Below are 19,345 nucleotides of genomic sequence, written 5' to 3'. Positions count from 1 at the left end.
GTGGATTCGGATCCGGGTTCGGATCGTGCGAACTCTGTGCACCGCCTTGCGCCTGGAAATGTTATATATACCCGGAGCTTCCCGCTTGGCGAAGGGCAGGCCAGGGTTTCTCTTCAGCTATTTTGCCCATCGACTCTCTCTTTTTGCCGACTCTCGGGTCTCCAAGCCCAAGCAAGGCGAGAATAAAAAGAATGGAAGCACAAGAAGATGTAAGGAATACAGCTTGCGGTCACAAGCGAAAGCAGGTCTTCATCTACGGCAACTACAAGAACTATTACGGCTATCGAGTAACTTGATCCTTCTTCTCGCCTTTTCTTTTGTTTATTTATCATTTATGCTTTTCTTTGACCCTAAATAGATTAAGCTTCTTGTGCCCTCGCTTCGTCGAGTAGCCTTCTTTAATTACCTTCAAAATTAAACCGACACCATGACATAGGATGGAATCCTTTTCTATTTCTTGGTTGCCGATCGTTCCGTGTTATTTCGTAAGATTAGCTTGTCTTACGGACTTGATTTTCTTTTTTAGCTGTACAATTTTTAGTTAAGTGGGAATTGCAGTCCTATATTTTTCCTTTGGCTGAAAGATTGGTGTGTTGATTTGAATGCAGATAGATCAAAACCAGAGGGAAGATCCCCGACTCGCGGTGATGAAGAAGGGATGGTTCGAGGGAAAGGATTGCCTCGATATCGGTTGCAACCAGGGGCTGATAACCATTGAGATTGGTAGGGTCTAGTGTATTGCAGTCATCATCGTTTGCTTTGCATTATTTCGTTATTTTATTTATCTTGACTATAACTCTGTGTATATATTGGTTCGAAGTTTTTGGCAAAACTTAATTCATCTAGCTTTTTTGCAGTTACTTATGATCTTGTCAGCTTGACAATTGAAATGATGTCATGTACAATTTATGATCATCCAGAACAAAATGATGGGAAACTAAAGGAGAGATGTTATAGTAATATAGAAGTACAAAATTTTAACACCTCGGTAGTGAGAAAGATTTGTATTTGCATTGGTCAGTTACGGGCAGAAAACACTGGTGAAAAATTGTTTGAAACTTGTGGCAAAATGAATATAAGAAACCTAAGAGTAGATAAAGACCTGGAGAAGTTTTTTTAAGGTCATGAATGCTTTGCAATATCTATACCTGGGGAGATGATTAAAAATCTTGACCATTTCTTGTTTACTTCATTCTTGACATATAGAAATGAACTTTAAATTGCACAAGACATGCGGATTGTAATCATGCTTAGGATGGAGAGAAGTTATAGGAAGTAATTTGCATCATATATATGATGGGGATGTGAGAATTGTTTCATTTTCAGCCTGAATGCATGACAAGCCTAAAAATATCTCCTCAAGTGCCTCATGTTGACCATTAGAAGTCACAAAACAATGCTTCTGATAAGCCAATGAAAAAGTAATATAGAAGTTTAAAACAAAGGAGTGTGAGGTAGCTTAGAGATGGCCATCAAGGTCATGTAGGCTTCCAAAAGGGCATTGAAGAGAAATGAGCAAAGAATTGCCTATATCTTCATATTATAGAAAATTAGAAACCATAGGTTGAACTGTTAGATTTTTTTCCCTGCCCTGTTTCACGGCTCCTACATCTTCACAGGATACTAATGCGGAATGCTCACTCCAATAAAGGTTTGACTTGTTCTGAGGCCTTTCGACTAGATAACTAATATTCCCTTTCACCTAGTTTCTTCAAGACACTTTCTTGTGGATCAAGCCTGCTGTTCTTGCCACCCTTGCTGGATCATGGGTCTCTATACGACGTGCAGCGAACAGGTTCACTTAATAAGCTGCTTTCTTTTTCCTTGTCTTTTGTTTGCCTCTCATGAAATCCAATCTCAATGTCATATGTCTTTTTCCTTCTTCCATTCTCCATTGCTGTCTCCTTTATCCTTGGGTAACCCATCATCGTAAGCCTCCTCCAAGAGCTTCCTAGTGGCATTCAATTCCTTATTCTCAACCTCCTCCTCACATAGCATTCTCTCTGCTTCTCTCTTTTCCCTGTCCTTGAGATGTGCCAGTCTTTGAAAGTTCAATTGCATTAATGTTTGTGAGGAAGGACAAGAGTATAGGTGATGAAAGGTGAGAGTGAAGAGGGAAAGAATATGGAAAGGAAAGGGGAAGGGGTTTGGCGGGTGTTTGTGTTTGCTCCTCTACAGCTTTCCTTTTCATCATCCGCTAACAGATAACTGATGGATGACCGTGATCTCACCATGTAAGATGCATGTGAATGACTTAAGTGGACCAACTAGTTGATGGATGGCTGTGATCCCGTGAACTAATAAAAAGATTAAGACTGTTGTTTGTCACTTTTTAGTGTTATTAATTATGCAATGATTTGACATGGTGACTATTCTAAAAGGAAGCAGTTTTTGATATTTTTTTATTATCCCATCATATAATAGTTAGTTAAACTCATTTCTTTTTGAATTAAGCATGAATCTATTTTGCATTAGGCAGGACCCTATTTCCTAACTGTGCAGCATCAGCTAAGTCATACCTCTTTAAAAATAATTATTCAGCATCCTTTAGTGTTCAGTCCTCTTACAGTTTTTTGTCCTTGATGCAGCAAAGAAGTTCTTCTGCCGAAGCATTCTTGGAATAGATATTGATGCAGGTGACCTATCCCCAAATTTCTCTCCCTCTCTGATTCAACCATCTGATTCAGTTCATTATTTGTGTGTTTGTTAATTATTTAAATATGTTTATCCATGAATGGCTGAGCCTAAATAATGTTACATTAATTAAATATTAAATGGCTATATCTCATTAGTTTGTTAGATGTTATTATGGATTTTGGAGAACTGCTGCTTCATGTCCAACGCTTGATAAAGATGAGAAACTGTATAGACTAATTGCATAATATCTATTGGGAACTCCTAATGTCACTTTCCTGTTGGAGAATCCACTTGCTTGACTTGCTAATGCTGGGTAGCGCTGTTTTGTTGTTTATGGGTAAAAATTGGTGGCTATAAGTAGTGCCTTAGGAATTTGTTGGAAATATGTTTTTGCAGTTTATCATACTATGAATCCCTTATGTGTTTTGTAACAAAGGTGTAATAGTACTGTTACTTTAATGATATAGGAAGGCATTTAACTAATTTATATGAAATAAATGGATGTATTTGTAATTGCTAAAATTTTTGTCAAAAGTGAATTTTATTTTTTTATGCTTTCGTTTGTTCTTTTAATGTTGGTTCTCTCAGCTGGACTTGCAAGATGTGGTCTTGTTAATTGTGTTGTTCTCGGGGACGATATCCCCACCATTCTTCTTATTACTGTTCCAAGGTGTTTTGATTCTTTTACATGGTACCTTTCTTTGGTGTTTCCAAACTATTAGTAGAGATCAAATGAGTTTGACAGGAATTGGTGAAACAGCTGTACAAAAGGTGTTTTGCCGGTTGTTGTTCCTGATAGGAATGGAGAAAATATTCTTTCCTTATGTTATTGTTCTGAGGCATTCTGATATTTTTGTCTTTTCCCTTGATTGTGGTGACTACTCGCATGCTAGACTGCTAGTGAACTGAATTACTGAACCTATGCCCTTTGTTTGATAGGATATCGTAAAACAGCTCTAGAGAGGCATGAAGTGGAGCTCTTGACAAGAGCAAAGATGAAGCATTTACCAAGCTGGTCCCAAGTTAATGCTATATATGTTGTTTCTCGTAAATCATGATGATTGTTTGCTTGGTCACTATCAGTCTAATAGTCCATTAACTTAAACTAATGAATTAATTTTAAAGATCGGCTTGGAATTGAGCAACAAATTGCAGTGCTTTAGCTTTCTGATACTTTTTCTAGGTTGCAAGTTCATAATTTTAGGTGCAGTTTGCAGGTATTTTTTATATTAGTTGTTGCTAAGTCAAAATTACAGAACTTATTTGTGTTGTTGCTGCTATTTGCTGCATCCCTAGTTCTTTATATTGTTATCGTTGAAAAATATGTATTAGGTTTGATTGAAGCTGCTAATTGGAATCTTCGAAAGATAGCTAGAATAGAACAAAGTAATCGTAGATCAAAGGAGGCTTCTGATTCACAGATTTTAGATGGTTCAAATTATTCAAAGCACAAGGTCTCTCAAGCTTCAGATGGGGAAACATTTCACATTCAGCATGATGCCTCTTCTCTCTCAGAAGGCACTCTTTTTGAGAGAGTTACTTTCCGAAAAGAAAATTTTGTTGGGAGTATGGATAAGTGCTCAGAGAAGTATGATACTATTCTTTGGTAAGTTCATTATATAGTCTTAGTAACAGATAGTATCTCATTCTCACTTTATGGATTTTTAATAATTCAAGTGCTACAATTCTTAGTATTTTCCCATTTTATTCATGACATTGGCCGCATAGACATTGTCAATGTAGATATGTCCAAGACAACTATTATACCTGGATTTTTCACATTTATTCATATGAACTTGTATGCAGTTTGAGTGTAACAAAATGGATCCATCTGAATTGGGGTGATGATGGATTGATTACTATGTTTGTAAAGATATGGAGACTTCTTAGACCAGTATGTCTTAAATTGTTTTGGTTAAGCATTCTTCTATTGTTCTTTAGCGTCTGACCAGCTTGAGAACCACAAAAACAATTTGTTTCTTATCTTTGATTATTTGTTTCTTTGCTAGGGTGGGATTCTTCTATTGGAGCCTCAGCCTTGGTCTTCATATAAAAAAAATCGGCTAGTTTCTGAGGTAATTAATATTTTCACTATTAGTTACTGTTGCTGTTCGCATTGGTGTCTGTGTGGCTTTCCAAATGTATGACTCTTGTTTGAGGTTCAACCTCCATCATTTGTTATCAATATAGAATACTAGAGAATTTTTTCAATATTATGGTAGTTATTTGCTTCAAAAGCATGTCATATATTATATTTCTGTTTTTCTAAAATATGCATCAGATAATAATTTACTTTGAATCATAGGAATATCCCCTTAGACATGTGGATGTAGTGTTTTTTTTTGTTGAGGCTGATATGGTAGCTGGATTGTATGCCTTGTTTATTATTGGGTATGTGGTCGAAAGAAATCTGTCAGGAATAATCCTTGTTTCAAAGACCTTAGCTTTACACTAATGAATGTGACCAACATATTTACAGCTATATTTGATCTTACATCCATGCACTCTTTTTACTGCCCAACATGCACGATTGTCATCTTGCTTACGTTTTTCCTCTTAAACTTAATGTTCATGGGACATGCATGCTACTTTCTAGAAAATTTCCACCCCATTGATCCTGCTAGAAATTTTAATAAATATTATTTCGTACATATACAATTTGGGTTCTTCATTCCTAGGAAGGTAGAAAATTTTATGATCTGACAGAACAATTTCAGGCCATGATCAGGCCTATCCAATAGTAAACAGATTAATGGTCCTGCACAGCCTTAAATCTGACTGAGGTAACAGGGGGCAACTTGCTTGTAGAAACACCTTTCGTCATCTTGCAACTGTTGGTGATATGCAGCCATGACGGATCATAGGTGGGGTAATTCTTCAGGGCTGTTGCTTCCTACTAGTTGACCTAGTCCAGAAATACGTTACATGAGGAGCATATGAGAGAGAGTGAATGGATGTGAAAATTTGCAACTCATCTTGGAGGTCAATATTAAAAGTAAAAAAATCATGTTCTCGCCCTTCGTTCAACGGCGCTTTCAAGATAAAGCACATTTGGTTGGCCATGTCTTGTATCAGGGCGTATTGCTTGTTTATTTGTAAATTAAACCCATTTTGGCGGGGTTTGTCTCCAGTTTAATCATTGAGCGCAAAGTGATGGGCATGTACAAATGGAGGATGTTTTATACTTGTAATCATGCTTTGTTGCTTTTATTTACTTGGATATATGCCAATATATACATTAATCTGATCTTACATTTTGTTAATAAAATCTTCTGTGAACCAAATTTACTTGTCATGAACTGTTTTACCAAACAGACTTAACAGTCTCAATGTAATGTTAATATTTTATTTGAATACATGTACTCTAAGCTTTTCTCTAGCAAAATCCAACCCTAAACCCTGCACCATGTATATGGGTATATATGGACACACTCATTGAGACTTACTGCCAGATACTTGGTCAGCCAAGGTACTAAATTCTGATTGTTTGCAGACTGCAAGGGTGAACTACAATGAAATTACTCTTCATCCAGGTGAATTTCGAGACATACTTCTAGACAAGGTACAAATATTCCAAGTAATTTTTTGCTCTTGAAGTAATTTTGTACAATTAGCACTTCTAGATGCTATTTAAAGAGTCCAAAAATATTTGTTTTTGAAGTGATTTTCCAAGTAATTTATTTAGTTAGCTTCAGCTGAGCACGACTGATAATTAATGTGTTATTGTAGGTTGGGTTCAGATCGGCGGAGGTAATAGCTGACAGCTTATCTGGCACCGTTGTTGGGTTTGACCGGCCAATTTTCGTCTTTCATAAGTGACCCATGATGGAAATTAAGCTAATACAGTAGCCAGCAAACCTTACCTTAAATATTTCTTAAATATCTGTATTCAACTTTATGATGCTTTATTTCTTATTCTAATTAAGGCTCCATTTCAATGCCACCAATTCTCATTGTTTTCGAACCATTACCTTGTATTCATGTATGCCATCTCACGTGTGTTTCCCTCCTGACCTTATCCTGCTAGGCATTCTCACTGCTGTGATGCTTGTATCATATGCATTTTCCTAATGTTTTGATCTATACAGCTTTCATTGCCTCATCCGCCTTATAATTTTTTCTTAGCCATGGGTTGCTCACTTTAACACCAGAGTTCCTTCTCTGCATCAGCATCATCAACATCCTTTTGAATAAATCCAAGGTGGGAAGAATTACTTCCTTGCATCAAATTAATCTGATTCGTTTTGTTTAATTGCGCCCAGTTTTTTGGGCTTCATAGGGTTGGACATTGAACAATCTCATAAATTAAAATCCTTTCAATTCATTTTGTTTTCCAGACAGATAATGTTGAAGAAATTGGCAGCTTAACAGTGGGTGACCATTTGAAATTTGACATCGATAAATCACACATGGATTGGTTAACAAATGCCTGATTTGTTTTTGGATGCTATTGGATCTGCATCGTGATACGAGTCCTTCCAGTGCAAAATTCCAGCAATACAGAGCAGTGAGTATCTTCATTCACGTGTATTACTTGTCTAATATAAAGGAACTGTGGATGCCCCCTCAAATAAACTGGAAAAAATGACAAAAAATATTGAATATCTATTTGGAGCAGAAAAGCATGGGTCATCATATTTTGTCCTCTAGTAAATAGCAGTATTCTTCAGTTTGATTGCGATAAAGAACTCATTGGCATGTACAAACTCAGGTGGACAGAGTTACAGTATGCAGCAAGCAATATGAACAATATATATTATAATCATGTTGTTTATTACTTTTTTGTAATTTACTTGCCTGCTGACAACTGTGAATATTGGTTGATGAACTCAATAGGCATGTATCACTAGACAGTTATGATATACAGCAAGCAATTTGGACTTATAACATGCTTGTAGTTTATGTACATGTCAGCAGATGTGAATGTTGGTTGATGAAAATTTATGCTCGGCTCATCTTGCTTTCCAAAAACAAGGAGTCAAGAGTATTGAAATCTTGGAAAAATATTGATGTCTTTTTCAAAAAGAAAGATAGAAAATCTAAGGAGCGGGATGAGGGATATATGAAGGGAAACAGAGATCGGAGGGAAGCAGGTTGGATGGAGCTTATGAGGGAGATGATTATTATTTATTTATTTTTTTGCTCTGTATCGTAAGGGAGGAATTTGAAGATTTAGGTAAGGATGTTTTTGACATAAAAGTAGACAAATTGTAGAATATTGTATGATTTTCAAACTGTCCTTTTAGAATATAGTATAGGTTAGATTATAAAAAATCACTACTCTCAGCAATAATTAACCTCTTAAATATTATGAATTTTGATTATACCGGCTGCGATACACTCTCTGATATTTTTCTTTTTTATCCCTTCTTATTTCATATATTCAGTCAACTCGGCAACTTGGAAATCAAGTGAACTGCCTTCTCTCCAATCGCCTCCTCGTCTTAAATCATTTGGTGGTAGAGATGGGCATCGGGCCGTGCCGGGCTCGGCCCAGGCCCACCGGGCCACAGACCAAACGGGTCGTGCCTGGCCCGGCCTGTTACTAAATGAGTCGTGCCTGGCACGGCCCGCTTAACCTAAAGGCTAAGCCTGGCACGACCCTAGGCCCGTGGGGTGGCGGGCCATGCCAGGCCCGGCACGGGCTGTGCCAGGCACGAGACAGGTCGTGCCTGGCACGTCCCGTCTGTCCAAAAAAAAATAGCCGTTATGGGTGGCCCATAACGGCTATTTATGGCTTTTTACCCATTTTGTCCCTCCCAACAGCCATAAAACGGCCAATTTGAGGGGTATTTTGGAGAAAAAATTGGATTTCTGGCTCGTGGGCCGTGCCGTGCTTGGCCTACGAATCAGGCCCTTATGGGCCGTGCCAGGCTCGGCCCGCGGGCCAGAAATCCTTAACCCAGCCCGGCCTCCTTTTATGAGCCGTGTCTAGCACGGCCCGTTACTGTAGCAAGCGCTTCGTGCCGGGCCATGGGCGGCCCGGCCCAATGCCCACCTCTATTTGGTGGCCAACCCAAATCTTCCTGTGGATGCTATCCCTCGTTTCTTTCCTTCTTCAATCTAGTATTATATCTGGATGGTTCAAATCTAGTTTGATTGGTAATTCTAACAGTTGAATCACCCCATCCATCATCAGGTCAAATAGGTTTCCAAATTTTTTTGGGTAATACGAAGATTGGTGCATGACGAGTTAGATATGGGTCGCCGGTATATTAGGCAGTCACTGCTTCATGAAATCGATTCACTAAATGTTTGAACAGTTTGCAAACTTTGCTAGTGATTAGGGATAAAAGTAGATTGGATGATATTAGTCTAAATCTGTTTTATATCTCAAACAATTTGGATATAGATAGAAATTTAAGTATTCAACTAATACAAATCTGTATTTATATCTGTCAAAAAAAAAAAGATTTGGATATATAATTATCCGATTTGTACTTAAATATCTGATTTTATTTGTAACCCTAATTAATTTTATACTTACGAACTTTTAAGAAAAATAGATGACCATATTAATATGTTATTAACTTGATGATCATTTATTTAGTAACATCTTTGATTCTATATTTATAAAGTTTAATTATCTAATTTATATCCATATTTATATCTATATTTTTGGTATTCAATTTATATCGGTGTCTATTTAAAACAAATAAGGATATGAATTTCTGCATCCAACTAACATCCGTATTTATATTTGTATTCGTCAAATAAATTAAATATAGATATTGATATACTAGTATTGGATCTGTATTCGATCCGTTAACCCACATCCTGGGCATAAATGGTGATTGGCTAAATACAACGTATTGCTGTTGATTTCCCTGCCGCCCTTTCCAAGCAAGGCATAGGTGCAAAGCCTTCTACCATTTCCACCCCAAGGAAGGAATCAAAGTCTTGCATGAGATTTTGACAAGGAGACGGCCAAACAACTAAAGGCTACAAGGAATGGTGTGCATGGGTCTTGTTGGATGCGGGCACGTTCATCGGACCGTGACCGCCTACATCTTGATGGCTCTGATGATCATAGGGATAATCTTCGCGCTGCGTATCCTGCTCTTTCTGGTGGCAAGATGCTTGCAGAGGAGGCAGCAGAGCTCGACAGCCATGGACGACGAGATCGAAATGCAGGTACGTAATGCGATGGTCATGCATCATCATCAACAGCAATGGAGGAGATCAGCAGCCATAGATTCATCCATACCATGCGATGATTGGCAGAGCAAGCTGGTTATTGCAGCTGGTGATGATCACGTATCTTGTATAGCTCAACCTTGTCCTCATCAACCTTAGGTTTCTGTCACTTCTCATTATTCTCCCTCCTCCAGGGATGCTATGGCTATGAGCAGAGTGCATGGGTGAATGTAGTCCCTGAGCGAGATCATTTCATGAGTAAAGAATTATTTCACTTCTTTTTTCTTTTCTTTTCGAGGATAATTATTTTACTAATAAAAAGGGTTGAAATTATTTGAAGATTTATTGTTACGAATGAAGAGTTTTGCGTCTATTCATTGGTAACTTCTCGAAGTAGGATCTATCTTTGTTTAGCTCATATTAAAACGCACTTAAAGTGAAGTAGGATTGATGAGAAAGGAACCATTTGATGGTTTTTCGCAGCACCCATTGCAGAACATGCATCAGGATGCGTGCGATGTGCAGTGCATCTACATCAGTGACCATGTGCATGTGGTATGCATTTCAGGCATCACAGTGAGTGATATGCAACCCGGGTCGCAAAATGATTTGATGATATTAGGCCAAAAGTCCATGCATGATAATTATACATGATGGTCTTTGCCAAGGAGAAAAGCAATGGAATGTCAAGCTTGAGCGCTTAATTTCCTAGTCATCTGAACCTGAGCAAGCAAATTCTTGAGTCAAACTCAAAATCAAACTTTATACACACAAAAAAAAACTCATACTTACAAGGTGTTGATCACCCAAAAATAGCCAGATGGAAAATAGAGGACCGGCTTTCAAAGCTACCTGGTTTGCATTTTAGTATTCGGTTTACACTTTGGTACTTGATTTGCATTTCTGGCGCTCTGGTTTGCACCTTGGTACATGATCTGTACCTTGGCGCTTAATGTATATTTTAATCCTCAGTTTAAGGTTTCTTAAACCCTTCTACTACTTGGCCTCCACAAGATGTGTTTTTTTTATAAAAAAAGATGCACTAGCTACCTTCTGAGGCCTATCCCTAATCAATCTACAAATCGCAGTTATCGGTTTAGATGTAGTGTAAAAATTCGTATTACATATGGTAGAATTTTAGGTGGTGTTTGGTTAAAGAGCAAGTGAAGCAAGACATATCTCTTCACTGTTGAAGGAATAGGTCCATTTCATAGAGTATATATTTTTGGGTATTTAGTTGAGGAATACTTGCAGAGAATAGGTGGATGAAATAGCTACATTGAACATACATTAAACTTCATTGAGAGACATCTTTTGGTGTTTGCTTTTTTTCTGAATTTGATTTTAGATTTTATTGCAAAGACCAAACTGCTATTTCACTTTTTTCAGCTTTCCATGTGAGAGGATATCCTCCGCCGTGGCATAAGCATCAATTCTTTGGTGCTCGACAAGAATTTGGGCCAATTTTGGACAACATCCCCACTTATAACCAAACACCACCCAGGAGCCTATAAACAAGGGAAGAGTTAAATAAGGACTTTAAAGTAATTGTCCATGCGAACGTAGTATATGGGGTTCTATATTTTTTTGGAACGTTTACATAATTTTTATTTAGTTGAGGATTTGGTTAAAAAAATTTGCAAACATTTACTCGTCACCGTATAAAGATGGCACATTTTGGACTTTTAAATATAATTGGAGGTGCATGCATAACTGCATAAGCCACCCTTTCGAGCTCGAACAAAAAAGAGAAAAAAGTTGGGGATTTTATCTCTCTCTTTGCTCGTCCTCCTCCTCCTCGAAACCCCGCGACCGCCGCCGCTCTCTCCCGGATTCGGAGCCCAATGGGAGGCGACGTCGAGAAGATGATCGCCGTCGGGCTCGTCTGGGGCGCCTCCAACGCCGTCATGCGCCGCGGCGCTCTTATCTGGGACCAGAAGCGCTCGGCGACGCCACCGGACGGCCGCCGCGGCCTCCTTGGGCACGTCCTCCGGTGGCTAGACCTCCTCCTAACCTGGCAATACTCCGTCCCTTTCCTCATAAATCTCTCCGCCTCCGCCGCTTTCTTCTATATCCTTGGCGGCTCCCCGATCTCCGTCGCGGTGCCGGTGACGAATGCCACCACCTTCGCCGCCACCGCCGTCGCCGCTTTGATCTTCGGAGAGGAGATGCGGGTCGGGCCTGCACTCTTTGGTACCGCTCTTATCGTTCTGGGTGTTTGGATTTGTATCACATGAGGAGCTTGATCAATGGCCTCATTTGTTTCTTTTTGGAGAATTCCTCATTTTTGTCTAGGGGTTATGGATTTAAATGGCTTTCTATTTTTCTGGTTTATTTATAATTTTGATTAATCTACTTCGAGGCACATGTTTTGTTTACTTGTCTGTGAATTGTTATACTTATCAATCCGATGCATGTATGCTGTTTCTATTGAATTAAGCTCTTTCACGAAAAAATTTAATGGACAGATATTTGGTTAAATTTTAAGACTTTCTGAATTATATTTCTTATGGTAAAAGAAATTTCTTTTTTTTTTCTGCATTATAAGTTGGATCATAGTTTTACTAGTGTGAAGTAAAAGTAAACTCTGTTCATTGGATTTCACTGCAAGAGGGATAAATTTCATTGGCTACAGAGCAGGCTCTTAGAATAACATATAATAAAAGGTGTAAGCAAGATTATATCTTGGATCGCATAGACTATCTATGACTTCTGAAAACTATATTTTTTTTCAAGTGGTATGGAGTAATTGAGATATAAGGATCTGTCAGTGAGCCTTCTTATGACTAGGAGAGATAGCAAGCTAGCTGTTTCTTAAATTGTAACTCGTGCACTTGTCCTAGGGAAAAGGTATGGCTAATTTTGGCATGGCCATGTTTCATTGTTTCGAAATATGGTCCTGAGAATCTCTTTAAGAGACTACTTGGCCATGGCAAAGTATATAAATTAGAGCAGAGGAATTTGATATCCAGATTATATCTTGAATTATTTTGTTCTTGTCCAAAATTCTTCTTCGTAGATGAAATCTTGACTGTCCCTTTAGGGAGCCCTTTTGTCGGAGTTGGTTGAGGTAAACAACGAGACTTACATTTATAGAAACTTATATTCATAGAAGATGTTTCAGTCTCGTATTTCTTTTCTTCATGGCTTGCCTTTGTCGATCTCTATATTACTTTTCTGAGCTGTGTGCCCCTTAAACAAATCTTTTACTGATGTTGGTTTAGGTATATGATGAAAATTTAGATTCCTAGAAAAGGTTTCTCTCAATTATCTGCTGTACTGTATCTTTTTTTTTTTTAGAAATGAAAAGCCAGATCTTCCCGTTTGAAGGTTGTCTTGAAATATCTCCAGGCAAAGAGATAAGGATTTAGGAATTTACCTGCGATTTGTTTTTTAGATGTGAAGCATCTAGAATTAATATCCTCTGTGAAAGTAGACAAAGGAAAGCTTAGTTACATGCTGCGCAAACTGCAAACTATTAAAAATTTTCCTGCTCTTTCTTTTAGTCAGAAGGGTCTACATATCTGATTTACTATACGTGCTCTGTGTTTCTCTGTTTCCTTCTAAACACATGCTAACTTCAAATTTTTGGTCTCATGAACTTATGGTGGCAAGTAAGTTGAAGTTTCAGATTTTCTCTCAAACTTTTGGAGGGCCTATCAACTGGAATCTCTTACTTGGGCTGTCGCACCTCCTTCAAAATCTTCGGTGTGTTTTGCATCTTCTCAAATATCCTGCTCCCCTCATGAATCAACCATATTCGTTTTATTCATTTTCTTGATTTCAGCAAATGTTGCATCATATATTATTGAGACATTTCAGCGATTCAGCACGTCCTATGCTTTAAAGAATAATTCTCAACTAAGAATACCGGCATAATTTTATACTACCGTACATGAAGACTGTCATTAAATATTTCAAAGAGATCTGCTTACCTTCTCTTGTAGTCAAATCCTCTTGCCTCCACTTTATTTCAGTCTCTTAGGTTTTGGGCTTGTAAAGCCTTGTATATAACTAAGATTCTATTTGGATAGTGATGCAGCACAAGGTGCAGCCAACAGGTACTATGACCAACTAGACCATGCCAAGCATCGAAGGACCCAACGGATTCGCGGACAAAAATTGCAGTAAGTAAAAATTTGGCTGATTTTTCTTATAATTTTTTCATTAGGGATAGTGTCAAATTTTAGTCTCATTTCTATATTTGTAACAAAATAATTCTAGTATGTTTTCTTATTATCGAGTCTTATTTCGAGTATAATTTTGCATCGAGTTTAATGCCCGAATTAGGATTACAGTATTATGTTAATATATTGTAAGGGACAATCTTTGAGGTATGAATAAATTTTTTTTCGAAAGAATTTCTTTCACCAAGTGAAGAATTCTTGAATCCAATTTTCTTCTGTTTGCATATGGATTTTCAAAGCATAACCTTGTCAATCAAATTGTTCAATTTTCCTTTTCCTGCTGCGTTAGATAGTGCAAGTGTTATGCTGCATGTCATACTTTATTTATTGGGCTTTTCATCATATCCAAGCTTGAAACTTGATACCATGATAGCAATTTCTTATTCATGGATGCTTACTTGTTTCTTACCTCATATATCTTCTTCCATGCTTATGCCTCTCTGTATCTTTCCACATCTATGATGTACTGTGAGAGCATCCACTGCATATCATATTTGTGCATTCGGAAAAGAACCCAAAAAGGCTTAGGAATTTTACCAAACAAAAAGGCTTAGGAAAAGACCAGTGAGAGAAGATTGAAGCAAATCTCACACAAGGAAGTTTCAGAACTGATGCGTCACTTTCCTAATCCTCCTTATGAACTAGAATCATGCTGGGAATACTTGAAGAGGTATATGCTTTCACTCTTATTATTGCTCTTTTTTCAACAGACTGCTAGATCAAGGGATAAGAGAAGAGTTAGACATCAGCTTTATAACTTTGATGTTCGAGATTTTTTTGGGTTACTAAAGCATCACACTGGTAAAGTGTGACTACTTCAATGTCATTATGGCACCGGTATACTCATCATTTTGAATATCAACATGAATTTTGCTTGGTATAGGTTGATGTTTGCTAGGATCTAGTAACTTCTGATGCATCTTGCCTTCAAGTCTTACTATGAGATAAAGGGGAAAACAATGCAGTACTTGATCATGAAGTCAAGAAAAATGATGTTCAATTAAGACATGGTAATGACCCTTCCTTGCATGCGTAGCGAAATTCTAAGAAGTGCTTATGAACTGCCATCTCTTACTTTCAAAAGAGATCTTCGCCAGACAGCCCTAGTCGTCGGTGCTCGTGTGGAATCATGCAAGCTTCCTCCAAATCCAGAGATGCATTTAGGGCTGTCGATCGACCCAGATCCAACTGCAAATGGCTTCATATCTAAGATTAGCACCCAATTCTGACCTACCACTCGGTCTCTGGGTTAGATTGGGTTACCTTTCTTGGATTGAGTCTAGGTTGTGCCTAGCTTTCTGCAGGTAAACATGAATTTTGGCACTACTTTGCTGGGTTAAATCAGATGAGAACTAACTTTGTCAAATCCATACCTGACCCAGTTTGAAGCTGGTTCTGAATTTGGAATCTTTTTCTGGCCGCATGCCTTTGGTTCCGGTTTGTGTCTAGGTCTGAGTCAGATAGATATGGTTCTGATCTGAGTCTACTCAACCCACTTGTACCAGTTTTGTTTACTGAAGCTGACTGTCATCAGTGTCATGTGATCTTATGAAGATAGAGCTTACACATTCTCAAATTCCACATTGCTTATCAATTTACTAGGGAGGAATTATATTTTTAGCAATTTACAAGTTCGGTTGTGATGAAGTAATATATCAAAGTTTATGATAGTTAAATGGGAGACAGCCAATCATACTGTAGCTATAACCATCCAGTTATTTTTTAATTATTTGGGGTTGGCTTTGTATGTTGTTGTTATTCATCAAAATAAAAAACAACAAATCTTCCTGACCTATTGTTTAATATTTTGTTAGCCGATTCTCTTGTGAATATATTTATACTCGAATGACTTAATTTTTCTATTTTATCCAAAAACAAAACTAAACATTCATACACAATCACCATTGGCGTACAACCAAGTACCGTTTGTGATAAAATTTATTGAGGTCCATAAAAAAAAATGGGGGAAGATAATTTAATTTTTATGAAATCAAACACTGATTTTAACCCAGGCCCCCTTGCTGGGTACCCCACGGTGCACCACATGCACCCGGTAGTATCTGGCGGCGCGTACGCCGCCGCCGGCGGTGCCGCCACCTTGATGGCGTATACGCCGACGCTCTTGACGGCGAACTCCTCGGTCTTCAGTATCAGCAGCCTCTGGCTCATGGAGAAGCCGTGCGTGGTGAAGGGCGGCGCGTACATGGTCACCATCAGGTCGTCCCTCTCCACCGGCCCCGTCATAATGATCGTGAAGGCGATCGTGAAGTTCCGGCCGTACTTCATGATCCCCTCCTCCGGCAGTACGTCGACGTTGATGCTCGGCCTGTGGATGTTCAGCGCCGGGTCCAGGTACGGCGGGCTGAACTTCTCCACCCTTAGCTCCGTCGGGAATTCTTCGCCGACGAACTTGTAGCGGAAGTTGGTGTTGCTGCCGGCGACGAGGATGTCCCCGTCCGGCAGGACAGTGGAGGTGGAGTGGTACATGCGCGGGATGGTGCTGGGGGCCAGCACACGGAACCGGTCGGCTTGCGCAAGCCTGGGGCGGTAGAGCACCGGCGTGAGCACGGGGTCCTTGGCCTGCCTCCACCCGGCGGAGCCCTTGGCGGCGCCGTTGATGATGAGCACCTCGGCGTTGGGCAGCAGCAGCATGTCTCCCATGGTGCGGGGCATCGGCATCTGCTCCATGCGCCAGGCGGCGTTGGGCTCATCGATGGCGAGCTGGCCGCAGCTGCGGAGGGCGGGGACGAAGGTCTTGATGGCGGAGAGGTTGAAGGAGTCGCGGGGGCAGCCGACGCAGATGAGGACCTCGGGGTTGACGGGCCTGCGGCGGAGGTCGAGGGGGAGGAGGACGGACATGCCGGAGGCCGGGTAGTTGCGGGAGCCGCCGGGGAGCGGCTGGTACTCGCGGATAATCTTGTCGGCGTTGGGGTCGAGGAGGATGGCGCGGTCGTTGGTGAAGATGAAGAGGTTGCCGTCGGTGTTGAGGTTGTTCTCTAGGACGTTGGCCGTCTCCCTGAGGAAGGAGAGGTAGTGGGCTTCCCGGACGGTGTTGGCTTGTCCGGCCGGGGGGACATACTCGTAGTTGAACTTGCGGCGGCCTCCGACGACGACAAAGCTGCCGTCGGGGAGGATCTGTTGGGTGGAATACTTGCATGCATGCATGAAATTGCAGCAATGATGCTAATAATAGCAATATTTCAAGATTGCGTGCGTTAGTGCATGCATGCATTAGCTCTAGTCTTTTGATCTGTTTGGTTGAAAACAAAGAGCCTGTTTGTTTGAGTAATATCAGCTACCATTTTTGGGCACAGAGATCGTCGGTGAACTCCTCCCAGTCGCAACCGGCGCAAGGTTTGAGGTATCTCACGCCTCTTCCTCCATCGTTAAACCCTCCGGTTTGCACCAGAGTGCCCTCAGCGTCCAAGCCTCCAGATGAACACCATGTATCGGTCAAGAGCTGGACGCAAAATGAAATCATTAATTAGATATAAAGGAAGAAAGGCATTGTCTCTGAACAATCTAGTTGGAAAAGATATTAAGAGTCTAAGTGCAATCTTCCAAGGACAGAGGAATCCTATATATGACTAACTCAACGCAGGCAAATCATGTCTCTCTAGGTCAGAGTCAAACCGAAAAGGATCAGAAGTACTCTGATTGTTCTGTAGCCCGTCTAGTATTTGTTAGCCCAAGAAAATTTTTTAACCACGTAGCCTAGGAGAAATTATATCACTGCACGCTTCACAGGGCAGTGCACCTCAGCAACCATAGTCTAGGCTACAAGAATGAGCGGTTGTGATTGGTACTGTGCATGGCATATGGTGCATGCAGTGTAGAAAATAATTTTTCATAGCTTTGGCCCCAGCATATTAGAAATTAGACCCTACACTGCCCATGCACCTTGTGGCGGTCTGCATGCCAATTACCTAGTCTTATTTTTATAGATTTCATTTATCATGCACCCATCTTGATGATAAATGGAGCCTATAGAAACGAGATAAGTTGATTGGTACGATGCACTGCCATATGGTAGAAGGTATAATTTCTCTCAAAATACTTTCCTCGTCAAAGACATGGAGAAGTGACGAAAGGAAACGGACGTAAGACAACACATACGTACCTTAAGTGGCCGGACCTCGGCGGTGTCAATATCAAATTCGACGGCATGGGCCCAGCAGTCCAGTGCTTTTATCGGGCTCGATCTAGGGATCCACACGGCAGTTGCCTGGCGGCAGGGCAGCTTCGATGGCCCAAACGCAGTGGAGTCGAACATGATGGTCTTGTCGTTCTTCATGACGACGAGGTGCATCGCCGACACCCCTGCGTTCTCCCTCACAAGCTTCCATGCGCTGGCGTAACTCGTCTCAAAGCCGGGCCTCTTCACGGCCTTGGGGATCTCATCCTTCGGTACTTGGTCGGGTTTGTCAGTTGCCGGCGGCGGGAACGGGATCAGGAGACCGAGTTTCGGCCGTCCGAATGGGTTCCCGAGCAGGCCGAACAGTGTGGGCTCGACGACATGAGCACCGAGGAGGATAGGGAGGAGGAAGAGGGTGGCGCGGAGGAGAGCCCCCATTCAGAGACTCTCTGTTCGATCGCCTCTCTCTCTCTCTCTCTCTCTCTCTCTCTCTCTCTCTCTCTCTCTCTCTCTCGCTTCTTGCGTCCTCCTCCCTCTCATTGTCCTATTTATGAATGGATGGTTCTTCTCTATACGTGATTAATTTATGGCGTTGTAGGTCCAACGGGTAATTCAGATATAGCATGTTGTTTGTTTTCGCGGAACAACGTAGCACCGGCTGTACTGGCTGGCGAAACCTTGAAGACCATATCTTTATTAACAGTATATAAAGATATATACTATTAATTCCCATCTTCTGATATAGAATTATTAGAGAATAGAGGTAACCTTACTAGCATATAAAGTGACACATATGTATGGAAAAAGCTAAGTGTTATAGATTGGATGGCAATATATGTAGCTAATCATACTGAAACTATACTATGAATTGTTATAGCAAATTTTCTTCTAAATTTTTTTAGATATTTTATTTTTTGATTTTATAATTATATTTACACTAGATGTGTTTAATAAAGACTGATTTACCAAGCAAAAAAAAAAAAGGATGGACATGGTGGACTTCCAAAAATAAGGTCATGAATGCCCATTAAATCTTGAGCAAGGATGGGAGGAGAGAGAGTAGTGCTGAGGTGGGAGGCAACAATACCTTGGCTCTAGCAACGATCCATATGTGCCGGTGGTGAGGATTTTTTTTTTCTTTTTCTTTTTCTTTTCAGCAGTTCGGATCGGAGGGGGAGGCGGAGTCGGCCTACTTCCCCATGTTTGAGTCATTAGATTCTGCCTTGTTTTGATTGGTGCTAGACCAGGC

General features: G+C 40.2%; 2 protein-coding genes and 1 pseudogene across 13 annotated transcripts; 2 read left to right on the top strand and 1 right to left on the bottom strand.

Annotated features, from left to right (window-relative positions):
- Positions 1-153: 153 nt before the first annotated feature.
- LOC103709494 (putative RNA methyltransferase At5g51130) lies at positions 154-14,841 on the top strand. 12 transcript variants are annotated; one of them, XR_016396529.1, is made up of 12 exons: positions 154-287; positions 609-723; positions 2,589-2,636; positions 3,970-4,243; positions 4,444-4,531; positions 4,647-4,712; positions 6,131-6,199; positions 6,367-6,838; positions 6,975-7,144; positions 13,390-13,482; positions 13,809-13,901; positions 14,672-14,841. XR_016396529.1 is itself a non-coding variant. In XM_039131629.3 (10 exons), exons 1-9 carry the CDS (start codon positions 192-194, stop codon positions 6,829-6,831), a joined length of 846 nt encoding a protein of 281 aa, XP_038987557.3. In that variant the 5' UTR covers positions 154-191; the 3' UTR covers positions 6,832-6,838; positions 6,975-7,521. The 12 variants fall into 12 exon arrangements, 1 of the variants encoding a protein (XP_038987557.3); XR_016396527.1 differs by having other exon boundaries at positions 13,817-14,841; XR_016396526.1 differs by having other exon boundaries at positions 13,809-14,841.
- LOC103709493 (uncharacterized) lies at positions 10,245-13,381 on the top strand. The gene has a single exon (XM_089925523.1). It carries the CDS (start codon positions 11,619-11,621, stop codon positions 12,009-12,011), a length of 393 nt encoding a protein of 130 aa, XP_089781649.1. The 5' UTR covers positions 10,245-11,618; the 3' UTR covers positions 12,012-13,381.
- Positions 14,842-15,951: 1,110 nt separating the features above from the next.
- On the bottom strand, positions 15,952-18,534 carry LOC103709536 (aldehyde oxidase GLOX1 pseudogene; annotated as a pseudogene).
- Positions 18,535-19,345: the final 811 nt, after the last annotated feature.

Source organism: Phoenix dactylifera, chromosome 9 (assembly GCF_051530095.1).
Source record: "Phoenix dactylifera cultivar Ajwa chromosome 9, Ajwa_hap1_PhDact_Kaust_v1.1, whole genome shotgun sequence".
NCBI classification, from domain to species: Eukaryota; Viridiplantae; Streptophyta; class Magnoliopsida; order Arecales; family Arecaceae; genus Phoenix; species Phoenix dactylifera.
This window is presented reverse-complemented; position numbering and strand designations above follow the sequence as displayed.

What these genes read in the sequence shown, in the direction of transcription:
- LOC103709494 (XM_039131629.3), top strand. Translation starts at nt 192, where the DNA reads ATGGAAGCACAAGAAGATGTAAGGAATACAGCTTGCGGTCACAAGCGA. An exon ending in TGGAATAGATATTGATGCAG is followed by an intron (nt 2,637 to 3,969) that starts GTGACCTATCCC and finishes AATATGTATTAG; the next exon opens with GTTTGATTGAAGCTGCTAAT. An exon ending in AAAATCGGCTAGTTTCTGAG is followed by an intron (nt 4,713 to 6,130) that starts GTAATTAATATT and finishes GATTGTTTGCAG; the next exon opens with ACTGCAAGGGTGAACTACAA.
- LOC103709493 (XM_089925523.1), top strand. Translation starts at nt 11,619, where the DNA reads ATGGGAGGCGACGTCGAGAAGATGATCGCCGTCGGGCTCGTCTGGGGC.